The 12586-nt window shown below is 40.4% G+C and overlaps 1 protein-coding gene across 2 annotated transcripts in view; it reads left to right on the top strand.

The window, feature by feature from the left end:
• smarcd1 (SWI/SNF related, matrix associated, actin dependent regulator of chromatin, subfamily d, member 1) overlaps positions 1-12586 on the top strand; it is a 24864-nt gene that overhangs the window by 4003 nt on the left and 8275 nt on the right. Inside the window, exons 1-9 of one of the 2 annotated variants that reach the window (XM_046028481.1) lie at positions 3214-3441; positions 4258-4433; positions 5283-5325; positions 7653-7775; positions 8336-8458; positions 8802-8918; positions 9642-9743; positions 10150-10311; positions 12457-12554. In XM_046028481.1, the coding sequence (XP_045884437.1) occupies positions 3286-3441; positions 4258-4433; positions 5283-5325; positions 7653-7775; positions 8336-8458; positions 8802-8918; positions 9642-9743; positions 10150-10311; positions 12457-12554 (1100 nt within the window). In that variant the 5' untranslated portion in view covers positions 3214-3285. Of the gene's footprint in view, positions 1-3213; positions 3442-4257; positions 4434-5282; positions 5326-7652; positions 7776-8335; positions 8459-8801; positions 8919-9641; positions 9744-10149; positions 10312-12456; positions 12555-12586 lie in introns of those variants that run through there. The other variant, XM_046028480.1, reaches the window with a different exon arrangement.

Raw genomic sequence — 12586 nt, 5'->3', positions numbered from 1 at the left:
CAGCTTTACCAGAGGAGAGAGTAGCAAACACTTTAAATACAGCCAGCAGGTTTTTATTTGATTTTTTTTTTTTTAAAGGTTAAAGACATGGGAGATTTACAGGGAAAGATTTAATGCGAGGATACCAGGTGAGAACGGAAAAATACAGGAGAATCCCAGGGAAAACTGAAGGGTTGACATGGTAGGAGTAGAGAGAGGAGTCGGTTAATGTGATGCAGCATTCAGACCAAATGCGAATTTTCTCCTGGCGACGCTTTCCTCGCTTGAGTATATTCGCTGCAAGTGTTCACACACAAGATGGGAAGGCGATTTTATTTTTTTGCATTGGCCGACAACGAAGTGGAACGGTGACGGCAGAAAACAGACTGTGCATGTCGTTGCAAAGTAAATACTGCGACATGCACAGTAGGCTAACTGTTTGTGTTATTTACACAGTATGTATATTTTAATAAAAATACAGAAACTAAAACTTTTTCAGTAGCATCGTGTTTTGCTTTACATGACTGATAAGACCGAATCAGAAACAAAATGTGAGTGTGTCATTGTTTTATAAAGTCCTCTGTTTTGCCCACCTGGTCAGCAGCGTTTCCAAACAAACATCTTCTGGTTCGCCGTTTTAATCTGGGAGGCGGAAACGTAGCAAAAGGTCTCCGTTTTATAACAAAAACAGAGAGAGAGAGGGAGGGGCAGTCAGCTGATTGAGTGCATGGCTCTTCTCTTTGCATGAGGAAACTCCTACTGAAGGATCAGTCTTTCTCTCTGCCTGTTGCGCTTAGTGTCTATTAAACTCCAGTTGCAGGCGGCGCGTGTGTGAGATGAGCGCGACCGTGACAGTTTCACATGATCGCTCCTGCTTCTTGCTCTGCTTGTCTGATTGATGCTCAACTCTCATTGTAAATGATTAACTGGGCGAATCAATCGCTTCCTGTCTGAAAAGGACTTTGGTGCTAGCTAGCTTTGAAAACTGCTCAGACCGCGTAGTGAAACAATTTTAGCTGCCCCTGAAAATCTGTCTGGCGAGTATTACATCATCTGATCGGCTTTTCTTATCTGCCTTTTTAGCGACCACCGATCAAAGTAGTTAAGGCCATTATCGGCCGATTACGATCGGAGCTCCCTTAAATGTAACTGTGTTCCTTTTTTAGTTTTGCATCTATCATTAAACTGAGACACTGAGGGACATATTGTATATACCAAGACCTTTGAATAAAAGAAGTAATGTGTATCTAAACTGTTTTAATCTGTGACAAAACTGCAGCTAATCCTGATAGTTGAGAAGATGGAATTCGGCAATGTTACTCATTTTGCTTCCAACATTATTGAAAATGAATTATTTTTCTGTTTAAAACACGTGAATCTCATTTATTTAACCAGTTAAAAGACCCAATTGAGATTAAAATCTCTTTTTGAAGAGTGAGGGGGCAAGAGAGCCGCATAAACATTGTTACAACAATAAACAGAAACGATACAGACAAGTCCAACTGTCACACATTATAAATGAGTGAGCACAGTCTTCTTTCCTCTTAATCCAGTCTTGTACTGGATTACTGTGTTGTCAAGGACAAACATCTAGTTATAATGCATAAACGGGTACAATTTCCAAAAAAGGATTCAGTAAAAATTTAGGAGCAGTGACATTGACCAGCAGTACTATTATTCTTTAAAATTGATCCCTCATAGTTATCGGCTCAGTGGGGTTTCCACAGACACTAATAAAATGTAAAGCATAATGACACAGTATCCAGCTTCTTTAGGCACTGGTCACGTGCGTTCATAAAGAGTAGATCACTGCAATCCAATAAAGGTGAATATAAATTACCAAGTATTTGTTTTCTTACCTGGAGGGAGAATTAGGATTTATTTCCCAAATAAAAGAAAATGAATTTAAGTTTAAGCTTTCAAACAAGGTTTTCAATGTGTGATTGTACTCTTGTGACTGTAAGACCCAAGTTTTCCCAAATGCGTTAAAGATGGTGGAAATATTTTTAATATTCCGATCTGTGATTCATTGTTTTTATGCCTCCGTGCTGGCAGTAGCCGGAAGCATAATGTATTTGGATAGTCCCATTGTTGCAAACGCGATATTTCAGGAATGTTGTGAGGGAATTTCTTCAAATTTGGGGCAAACGTCCACTTGGATTCAAGGATGAACTGAATAGAATTTGGTGGTCAAAGGTTGCTTTGAGCTCGCAAAACATGCCGCCGCAAATCAAGAATTGATGGTGTAATTTCACACAGATGTTTTATGGGATATATGGAACCCAAAAGGTCAAAGGTTAACTTCACTGTGACATCATAATGTCCTGCGAAAACACCATTGGCCACTATTCAACACCATAACTCAGGACCAGAAGGTGAGATTGTGAACACATTTCACAGTTGGTCTGACACTGAATAGGCGGCACTTTTGTCAAGATTTTAGCTTAATTTCACACATGTTGACTGGGGCGACACAACGTGTAAACAAAAACCAGCACAACGCTGTCTTTCCTCCATCTCATCCATAATGCCTTTCACTGCCTCATTCTGAATTGCGAGCATCATCGGAATCATGTGACTACAAACAACAAATTGGAGCTCCCCTAGCTAATTGTTATCCTGTGAGTGAGTTTCACCTACATCTCCCCTTCAGAATTGCCAGGATCATGTATCCATCTGGAGCCACATATTCAGTTTGTTAGGATTGCACATTTGTATTTTAAATGGTGATGGCGGGTGGTGATGGCGCAATGGATAAGATCCATGCCTTTGGTGTGAGAGACCCAGGTTCAATTCCCACTGTAACCCATCTACCAATGCGTCCCTGAGCAAGACACTTAACCCCTAGTTGCTCCAGAGGCGTGTGACCTCTGATATGTATAGCAATTGTAAGTTGCTTTGGATAAAAGCGTCAGCTAAATGAATAAATGTAATGTAAATCATGATAGAAAGTCATTTGTTACTGGTCCACGGCAGTTGTAGTTATTGCTACTTAGCTACTGAAAACCAGAAACAAAGTTCAGTGAAAGGATTTTTTTTCTCTAGCGTCCTTGACTGCTTTCACTCACACAAGCAGCCTTTCACAACATAGTCGGAGAAGCTTCATACTCCAAATACTGCAGAGCTCCAGTTGTTCTCAGGCAAACCAAGGTTGAACTGATGTAGCGCTAAAGAGCACTTAATGATCAACATGCAGTCGCTTACTGCCCACACTGCGCTGTGTGGAAAAGGCAGAGCGTATTCATCAAGCCTGTATTGTTGACAAGTCAGTGTCCATCATTCTTCCTCCCTTCGACTCTCCACTATATGCTGCGGAGAGAGTGTGCTTTGCCTTCATTTGTTGGACTGGCTGCTGGAGGGAACGCTGCAATCAGTGATTTGTCCTTTTATCTTTCGTTCTCACCTGCACGCATGCAGTTAGATACCCGAAGTCGGCTGTTTGAGTTCTTGGCCCATGGCTTGGTGAGTTGGAAACAGGGGTTGTTCTGTGGTAACTTATTTAAAGGTGCCAGCATGTGAATTGTTGTTACCTCTTGTAGGACCTGGCCGACGCCTTAAATATCAAAGTATGTGGATTTGATGATGTAAAAGCAGGGTTTGTATTTTCTGTAAACAATACAGAGCTCTTATGTGCTGCTGATTATGAGCTATGCTATTTGTTTTTCGTGCACTTAAATAACTTAAAGGGGTAGTTTTGATTTTGAAGTGTGATTGTATGATGTACCCATACATAGTCAGTGTATTACCTACAGTAGTTGGTGGCTGGCACGCGCTCAGTTTGGAGAAGCAGACAGCATTGAAGTTGAGCAATGTACTGATGCGGACTGAGGCAGCAGCAAAACATATTTTTAGCCACCTAAAAAGGCCAACCTAAAAAAAAAATCAATATCAGTTTAACTGTACGCTATATTTAGAATATGCTTTACCTTGCTGTCAGACAGCCCTTTCTCACAGGGAGCTGCTGCTAAAACTGAACCTGGAATAGAAGCAAAAGAGGAAAATCGGAGTCTACATTTGCTAAGCTAGCACATTTACCTTACAACATGTGAAATATGTGGGTGCACAGATCAGATTCCTGCAGTCTAAAGAAATCTGGGAATGAATATAGTCGTCACTACTGAACTCTCACTCCAAAACCTCAATGCAATTGGTCAGATATCTCTATACTAAAGACTTAAGGGCCATTAATTAGAAAACAAATGTCCAGAAAATCTTTTCCACATGTTTTTTTTTGTTTGTTTTTTTAAATAAGAATTTTTACCTTTATTCTGTGTGCAGAGACCAGGCATGCCTCCATCCAGCCGTATGACCCCACAGGGACCAGCCATGGGCCCCCCAGGATATGGCAACAGCCCAGTGTCTCGCCCTGTGATGCCTGGCGTGATGGACCCGTCTCGCAAGAGGCCCGCCCCCCAACAGATTCAGCAGGTGCAGCAGCAGAACCGCAACCAGCAGTAAGTGGCCCCTCTCCTCGTGCAGCAGCCATGCTGCTTCTCTTCAAGCAGGATCACCTTTGTTGTTCTAGACACATGGGGATATCAGCCTGTACAGAACTTAAAATTGTGTTTTGATTGTGATCAGAGGTCTCCATGGGTTTGTTATTTCAATCCTGCAGCCTCCCTCAGCCGCAGACACGCCATCCTGCTCCCATCCTCACCTGTTGAGATTTTGATTACTGCAACAGTTTTTTCATATTGAAAATCTGTCTTTCCTGTCCACATAGAAATAAGGGACATATAGAGACATGCCATTACAGTTACTCAACGGTTACTTGATGTGAATTGAAAATTAGGCTCAATAAATATCTTTAAACATACAAAAAAGCTTCAGCTTGATGCAGTGGGAACTAGAACAGGAAAAAATTATCTTTTTCTAACACAAACCAGACTCTGGAACAGCAGTTTTGTTTAATGTTACTGACTACAGCTGAAACAATTAATCATAAGATGAAACGACAGGAATATAATTGACAGCTATTTTGATAGTTTAATAGATTTTTCATTTCAGTGTCCTGAATGCCAGGTTGGTCAGGTTCTCAAATGTGTCGGCTTTTCTCTGTTTGTTTAGAGGCATACATTAACATGCATGGTTCAGCACAGTAATGATAGTAACATCATCGCCGGATTAAATTCATATATGGATTACAAGGCTAACTGCTATACCATACAGTACAACATTTGTTTTTGGACCTGTGAGATCCTTATCCCACGAGCCCTTTAGACCAGGGACCAAATTATTGTTAAGTATTGCTCTGCTCTGACCCACATTTAAACGTGCCTTGTTTTGATCATTTGTTTTTGCAGCACAAAGAAGAAGAAGATGGCTGATAAAATTCTACCTCAGAGGGTGAGTATTAGTCACGCAGCAGTCCCTGGGAATCAATTAATTCTGGCCTTGATTGTGTTGGAAAGATTACATTTGCTTTTCCATTTGCAGTGTTTCCCACAGAATGACATTGTAACTGTGGCAGCTGGGGGGCGGGGGTTAGCAGGGTATATGTCTGGTTCCAGTAGGATATTTCTTATTTCACCATTTTAATTCTACTTCATTCTCCACCTTGTTTTAGTATTTACTCACTCAGTGTTTCCCACAGACACAGACAGTTGATTCTGACTAGCACCTATGTACAGCGTGCTAACCTCGGCAGCCTTAGGTTACGTACATTGGTTGCTCATTACTTATTTGAAGGTGGGTGTCCAGCGTTGTGTTGGACAGATTTCATGATACCAACATTAACCATTTAACCTTGGATTGATTCACTAATATTCTCTGCGCGGAAAAGCCAGCAACAACCCTTCCTCCTCCAGCGTATGATCATGTTTTGATTCAGACTGTGCATGAAGAAGAGGGACTATTTACAAACCGTTCAGTTGTCATTGTGTTTGAGAGAGAGGGGGGGAGGACGCAAGCGAGCCGGAGGATGTGCTGAGCAAATATATGCGCTGCCCGCAGCTCTGCAGACAATTACGATTTCTTGTTCATGTTTCATGTGGCGATCAGCGTTGATATTGTGGCCATAAATAAATCAATGTATGGAAAACAGTCACTAGTTGAATTTGCTTCCTTTCCCTTTAGTTCTCTTTCCTCTCACTCACATGTACACAACTGTACCTCTCTTCTCTTACTGTAAACACACCAGTTTGCCCCGCCTCTTTCTGTTTCACCCATGTGTCTGCTGTGTTGGCTTTCTTTATAAAATTCCCGAAAAGACACAGAACTCAGCTTTTGGATTTTTCCACCTAGGCTTGTTCCGATTGGCGATTGGATCGCCTATCGACAATTGAAGGGATGATCAGCGATTGGTTTTTCGTGCGCCGATTTTAAGGCGCATTTAACTGACTCAGTATCAGAACTGTGATGACATAAAAACAGTCTCTAGAATCTGCACCACACTGCTCTGTTTCCCATTCATTGATTTCTTTGTGGCGACACGATAGCAATGCTGACTGCTGCATAATACTAGCCTATTTAATATGAGTAAAATCATAATGATGCATTCATTCACTCAGCACCTCCGCTTGCGTGCCCTCCATATTGCACAGCTACATATCTGAAAGTATTCATCTCGTCACAGAGAAGCTGGAGGCTGCATGGTAACTATAGCGTCTGCAGTTTCAGCATGTTTGATTATTGTGTAGAAGTTGTTGGAGCAGTTACACCTCAGGGCTCGTTAAACTTTTTTGCAACTGGCCCCACCGGGCCAGTGGGTGTGAAGCTTACTGAAGACAATTTATACTGTCCCTCCTTCCAAAAGTTATTTATCAGTGTTACAACAAAACCAAAGACTTATAAGTTATGTTATACTGTTAATATCGGTTATTAAATACATCCTGGATATTGGAAAAAAAAAAACTAAAATGTGTAATCACAGTTAAAATTACAAAAAACAAAAAGCTTATAGTCAAAAAGATTTAATTTTAAAACAAAACATACCAATAAGTCAAACATGACATGCTCTCTCACCTGCTGACAGCCATTCAATAAAAAAATTTCACACAGAGCAGCGGATTCAAGTGGCCTCTAGCCTAATAGCGCCATAGTAGCGACCTGTCAATCACAAGGTAGTCCTGCCCAAAAGCATACTCTGCATTATTGTCTATGTTCCTCAAAATAGGGCCATTATTTACTAAATCAACATCATGCTGTGTTGAAGAAGACTTTAAACTAGCGACTGAAACCATAAACTCATTAGGAAAGTGTTTACTGAGGTAATAATTCAGATGAGAAGTTTTTACCATTATTTGTAATGGAACCAGACTTCTTTTTGCACCCAGCGGACTCGCCCACTGCTGGCCTTTAGAGAGAATCCAAGGTTAAGTACCATCTGCCCAGTTTCACTTTCAGGACCCCGAGGTTGCTGCTTGATTAAGATTAGTGAAATAATATTTGACCACTCGTCACGTCACCACTGGATTGGACAACGGTGCACGCCAAGAGCTGCAAAACAACTACAAGACTTTCTATATTTTTTTTTTTTTTAAATACTGATGTTGTTGTTGCTAGTTCAACTGTCACACTGTGATTGTCGAGCCCTGCACCTGCTTACTGTCGTGGTCTTGTTAGCTATGTTCTGCACATGTTTGAGACAGGTGACCACTTTATGAGATATAATTGAAAACTCTGTGTTCTGTGTGTTTCATTGGATGTTTTACCACCATTGTCTTGTCTGACAGATCAGGGAACTGGTCCCAGAGTCTCAGGCTTACATGGATCTGCTGGCTTTTGAGAGGAAGCTGGACCAGACCATCATGCGCAAGAGGCTGGACATTCAGGAGGCCCTCAAGAGGCCCATTAAGGTAGGTTTCAATTAAAGTCTGCACTCCTGGAATCCCTCTATCACTCAGGTTGAGTCCTGAAATTAATTTCAAAGCCATTCAGAACCCTAGGGGCCTTTCTGCTCCCGATAACTACACATCATTCTGTAGAGGTGTGTTAAGGCAGTTCATACATTTCACTGGTTCCCATGTATGTGATTTTTATCAGTGAACCAGACTTCAAGTCATATGGATTTTTTTAAAGTAAGACGCTGCTGTGTTGTCATTTTTATAAAAAAGGAATGTTGATGCAGTTGACAGAAATATTTTATACACTACTGGAGAATAGTAGGATATTGAATGGTGCCATATACTCAGCTAATCTTTGATGTTTTATTGAATGTCCTCTGGACGTCCACATTCAGCAAACCATATGTAATCTTAAATATAGCTTCACGCAGTCACAGCAGACCTATCTCAGCTTTCCCTTGAGTAAAGTTCACATGACTTATTTTAATGAGCTGTGTTTAGAAAACTTAAGTTATCAAGTCATAGTTGAGTAAGTGATGGCACATCATTTTCTTTTGACTGATTGATTCCAGCAAAAGAGAAAGCTTCGGATCTTCATATCCAACACCTTCAACCCTGCAAAGCCAGATGCTGAGGATGGCGAAGGCACAGTTGCATCATGGGAGCTACGTGTTGAGGGGCGTCTACTGGAAGATGTAAGCTTCATGATTGAGAGATATTGGTTTAATTTACTAAAATATGGATATTTTCTGTATGTACAGTATTTATTTATTTATTAAATAAATACTGTACACACTAAACCTAACACTAAACTACTTCAACACTAGTTGATTCTTTTTTCCCAAAACACTGCCAAAATAACCCTCTAAATTTTAAATGTCTTCTGTTGGGCTACATTGAGTAAAGACTATGAAACAGAGAATGTTTAGTTGTGATGTTAAATGTTCAAAATGTTTTACCAACACCAGTTTTGTACAGAGAATAAAAACAAAATTGCTTGCATTCATATTTCCAATAACAGTAACATTTGCTTTGCAGACGGCCGTATCCAAGTATGAAGCCACAAAACAGAAGCGGAAGTTCTCCTCTTTCTTCAAGTCTCTGGTGATTGAGTTGGACAAGGATCTGTATGGTCCCGATAATCACCTTGTGGAAGTAAGATAATTTATTTGATGTATGTGAATATATACATCTATAGATTTTTACCCAGTTGTCCCTTCTAGGATTATGTATTATGCTCTCTGTTCTATCTATGAAAGGAGCGGCCACTGTTTTTCCCGTCATTTTCTGCTTTTAAAATCTCAATTAAATATAGGGCTACAGCTAACAATTATTTTCATATCGATTAATCTGCAGATTATTTTCTCAATTAAATGATTAATTATTCTGTATTTAAAATATCAGAAAACAGTATTTTTTTAAAATGCCCCCATTATATTTTCCTAGAGTCCTTGGTGACATCTTTAGATTTCTTTTTTAATTATACAAGGCAAGTAAATGCAAAAATTCTTACTTTGGAGAACATAAACCCATCTCAAGTGTTTGACAATTTTGCTTAACATCAAAGTAGTTGCCAACTTAATCAACTCATAATTTCTGCTCTAATTCAGTTTTCTTTGTGTGTTATTTCTGTTTATTCCTTCATGGTTACTTTAGGTTTTAGATGGGGACACAACCTTGTTATTAGGGTCATTTAAATACAATCCGCTATCACAATGAGAAACTTATTTTATTATGTTTACTTTAATGGTGATCTAATGGTAGGAATTAGGTGTTTGTTGCTGCAGTGACAATTGAAAATGTGTCATTGTAAATGAAGAATATCAGTTTATAGATCGATGGGTAAATACTCTCCTTGTTATTGAAATGTCCTTTTAGTGGCACAGGACTGCCACCACCCAAGAGACTGATGGGTTCCAGGTGAAGAGGCCTGGTGATGTGGGTGTTCGCTGCACCGTCCTGCTCATGCTTGACTACCAGGTAAATGCTTGGGGGTTCCTGTTTACTGCGTCTCAATAGGCCCTGAGGTGTGTTAATGTTGCCTTCAAGTGCTCTTCAAACATTTGTTCAGATAGTGGAGAGGTTAATAAAAGGGACACCCAAATGTCACTTGTCAGTTTGCTTTAATCCCTGTCCCGCTTCCATCGTTGTTTCTTTACATTTCATTTAGTCATTCATCTGACGCTTACATCCAAAGCGACTTACAATTGCTATATATGTCAGAGGTTGCACGCTTCTGGAGCAACTAGGGGTTAAGTATCTTGCTCAGGGACACATTAGAGTCTCACAGTGGATTTGTACCCAGGTCTCTCACACCAAAGGCATGCATCTTATCCACTGTTTCATCACCACCCTTAATTCCACCACCTTTCTTTCTTCCAAACAGCCCCCTCAGTTCAAGCTGGACCCCCGGCTGGCTCGAATGCTGGGTATCCACACCCAGACCAGACCTGTCATCATTCAGGCCCTGTGGCAGTACGTCAAGACCCACAAACTCCAAGATCCTCATGAGCGCGAGTTCATTAACTGTGACAAATACCTGCAGCAGGTGAGTGGAGTCCTGTTTTTTATGTTAACACACCTTCAACCTTAAATTAAATGTATACATGTATGTATACGCTCTAAAACACACAAAGCAGACCTTTTTGATCTTTAAAAACTTGAAAACAAACTTGAGCGGGTGCATGAAGCAGAAAGGATTGACACTGTCATGGGTGTCCTGCTTAATTCCTGCTCTTGCTCTCTACACTTCACTCTGTCCTTCTATGGATGGAGACTCTCACTCTTTCTGGGTCACTGCCTGGTTTCCCAGTGGATTTATTGCTACTGCGCAAAGATAAACAGGCTCGTGGAAGGTTAATGGTGAATTCCTAAAAAGTGAACGCATCCACACAGTCAGTAAAAATGATCACTATAGATTGTAATAGCAGACCCCAACAGAGATGCTCACAAGTCTTTGAGCTAGAGTCCAAGTCAAGTCTCAAGTCTCTCGTGGTTATTACGAATGCTGTATCACCTGCTGCGTACAATCCAGGTTGCTAATGAAACTGCATGTCTATAAGGAATTCTGTAACTGTAACCTGTTTTTCATTTACAGAGCACAACCATGTAATGTGCAATGCAATTATTGACAGCTTATTAAATACTGTAAGTCAACATACTCCCCAGACTCTTAAACCCAGTGTAACGTTAACTAAATAAAACTGTGATGTTGCATAATCAACAATAAACCTGTAATCTGTTTTTAACTTACAGAGCACAACCATAATGTGCAATGCAATCACTGACAACTTAAACTATTGTAAGTCAACAATCCACTAGACTCTCAAACCAGTGTAACGTTATAACTAAATAAAACTGTAAGGTTACATGATCAACAATAAACCTGTAACCTCTTTCTAGCCAACAGTAATAATTAACGTGATGATTACGTTAATCGACCACCACAAGTTCGGCAAGTAAACAAACGCTCATTCATCTTTTCATTACGAATGACAGTCGGAATAAACCTCTCGTCGGTCGTAGCTGAAACAAGTTGGCTGAGCTAAACATGTTTACTCACCACAGGTTACTAACCTATTTGCGTTCAGCGCGTCTTTGTTTGGGTCTTGTTTTATGAAGTTTTAAAGCCAAAGTTTATGATGATTGGCGGAGCAGCTGCCGGTGTTTGTTGTCCTCTCTCATGTGCGGCCGCGCGCAGCAGATGCTACGTGTTACGTATGCAGGTTATAGGTAACGGAGGGAGGGGAATAACGGCAAGCTCATAAGACGTTTCCTAAAAATAAACATTGCTCACGAGTCCCGCACCTCAAGCCCGAGTTGAGTCTGAAGTCTTTTGAGGACGAGTCTCGAGTCGAGTCTTAAGTTGCACTCGAGTCCGAGTCTCTAACTCGAGTTCCCATCTCTGGAGACCAACAGACTAGAGGAACAAGGGAAGAGGACAAAGTGGATTAACATTAAATAAATGAAATGACTGACACATTAGAGGCTGAGCTGTAAAACAGTTGTCACCTAAACATAGTTAGCTGCAACTAAGTTAAATTTTTGTTGATTAATACATTACATTAATACAATACAGTTTATCTAGAATATAGTGTACAGTGTTTCCCACAGATTGACGGGGGGGGGGTATGGCTAGCCTATTAGCTAGGCTCCTAACGTGCTTGCTAATAACGTTTTTTAAGCTGGGTCTCTGACATTGACAGCATTGTGTTGGACAAATTTGTGCAGCTGTGTTCGTGAGGGAGAGAGAGGGACGGGTGAGACGATGTGCTGCGTGAATGCGCTACGGCGCTCTGCAATCAAATACGATATTAAATTGGCCTAGTAAAATAAATGTATGTATGTATGTATGTATGTATGTATATACATATATGTATATATATACACAAATAAATGAACGTATGGGAAACACTGAGTGTATTTATTCAAAATAAGCATAAATACTTGAGCCACAGGGAAGTTCATGGCACTCTTACTTTGAACATAAAGCTGGCCAGGGACTGCAGATGAAAGTTTGCCTTTTGGCTAAATCTTGACACATTTACATTATATTGATGTGTTAATTAGCTAGATAGTTGGATAAAATAAATCATTAAAGCAAAGTAACTCAACCTGTTCTCCAGTATTGTCTCTATAATTGGCAGGTCTACATTTAGTGTTGTGTAAAGTGTGTGCTGGTTTCATTTTGCAGATCTTTGAGACTCAGCGAATGAAGTTTTCTGAGATCCCGCAGCGCTTGCATGCACTCCTGATGCCCCCAGAGCCCATCATCATCAACCATGTGATCAGGTAACCTCTTTACAACAATGCATATATGAAGC

The sequence above is a fragment of the Micropterus dolomieu genome, linkage group LG18 (assembly GCF_021292245.1).
Source record: "Micropterus dolomieu isolate WLL.071019.BEF.003 ecotype Adirondacks linkage group LG18, ASM2129224v1, whole genome shotgun sequence".
Taxonomy (NCBI): Eukaryota; Metazoa; Chordata; class Actinopteri; order Centrarchiformes; family Centrarchidae; genus Micropterus; species Micropterus dolomieu.
The sequence above is the reverse complement of the archived record's forward strand: the minus strand, read 5'-3'. Positions and strand labels throughout refer to the sequence as shown.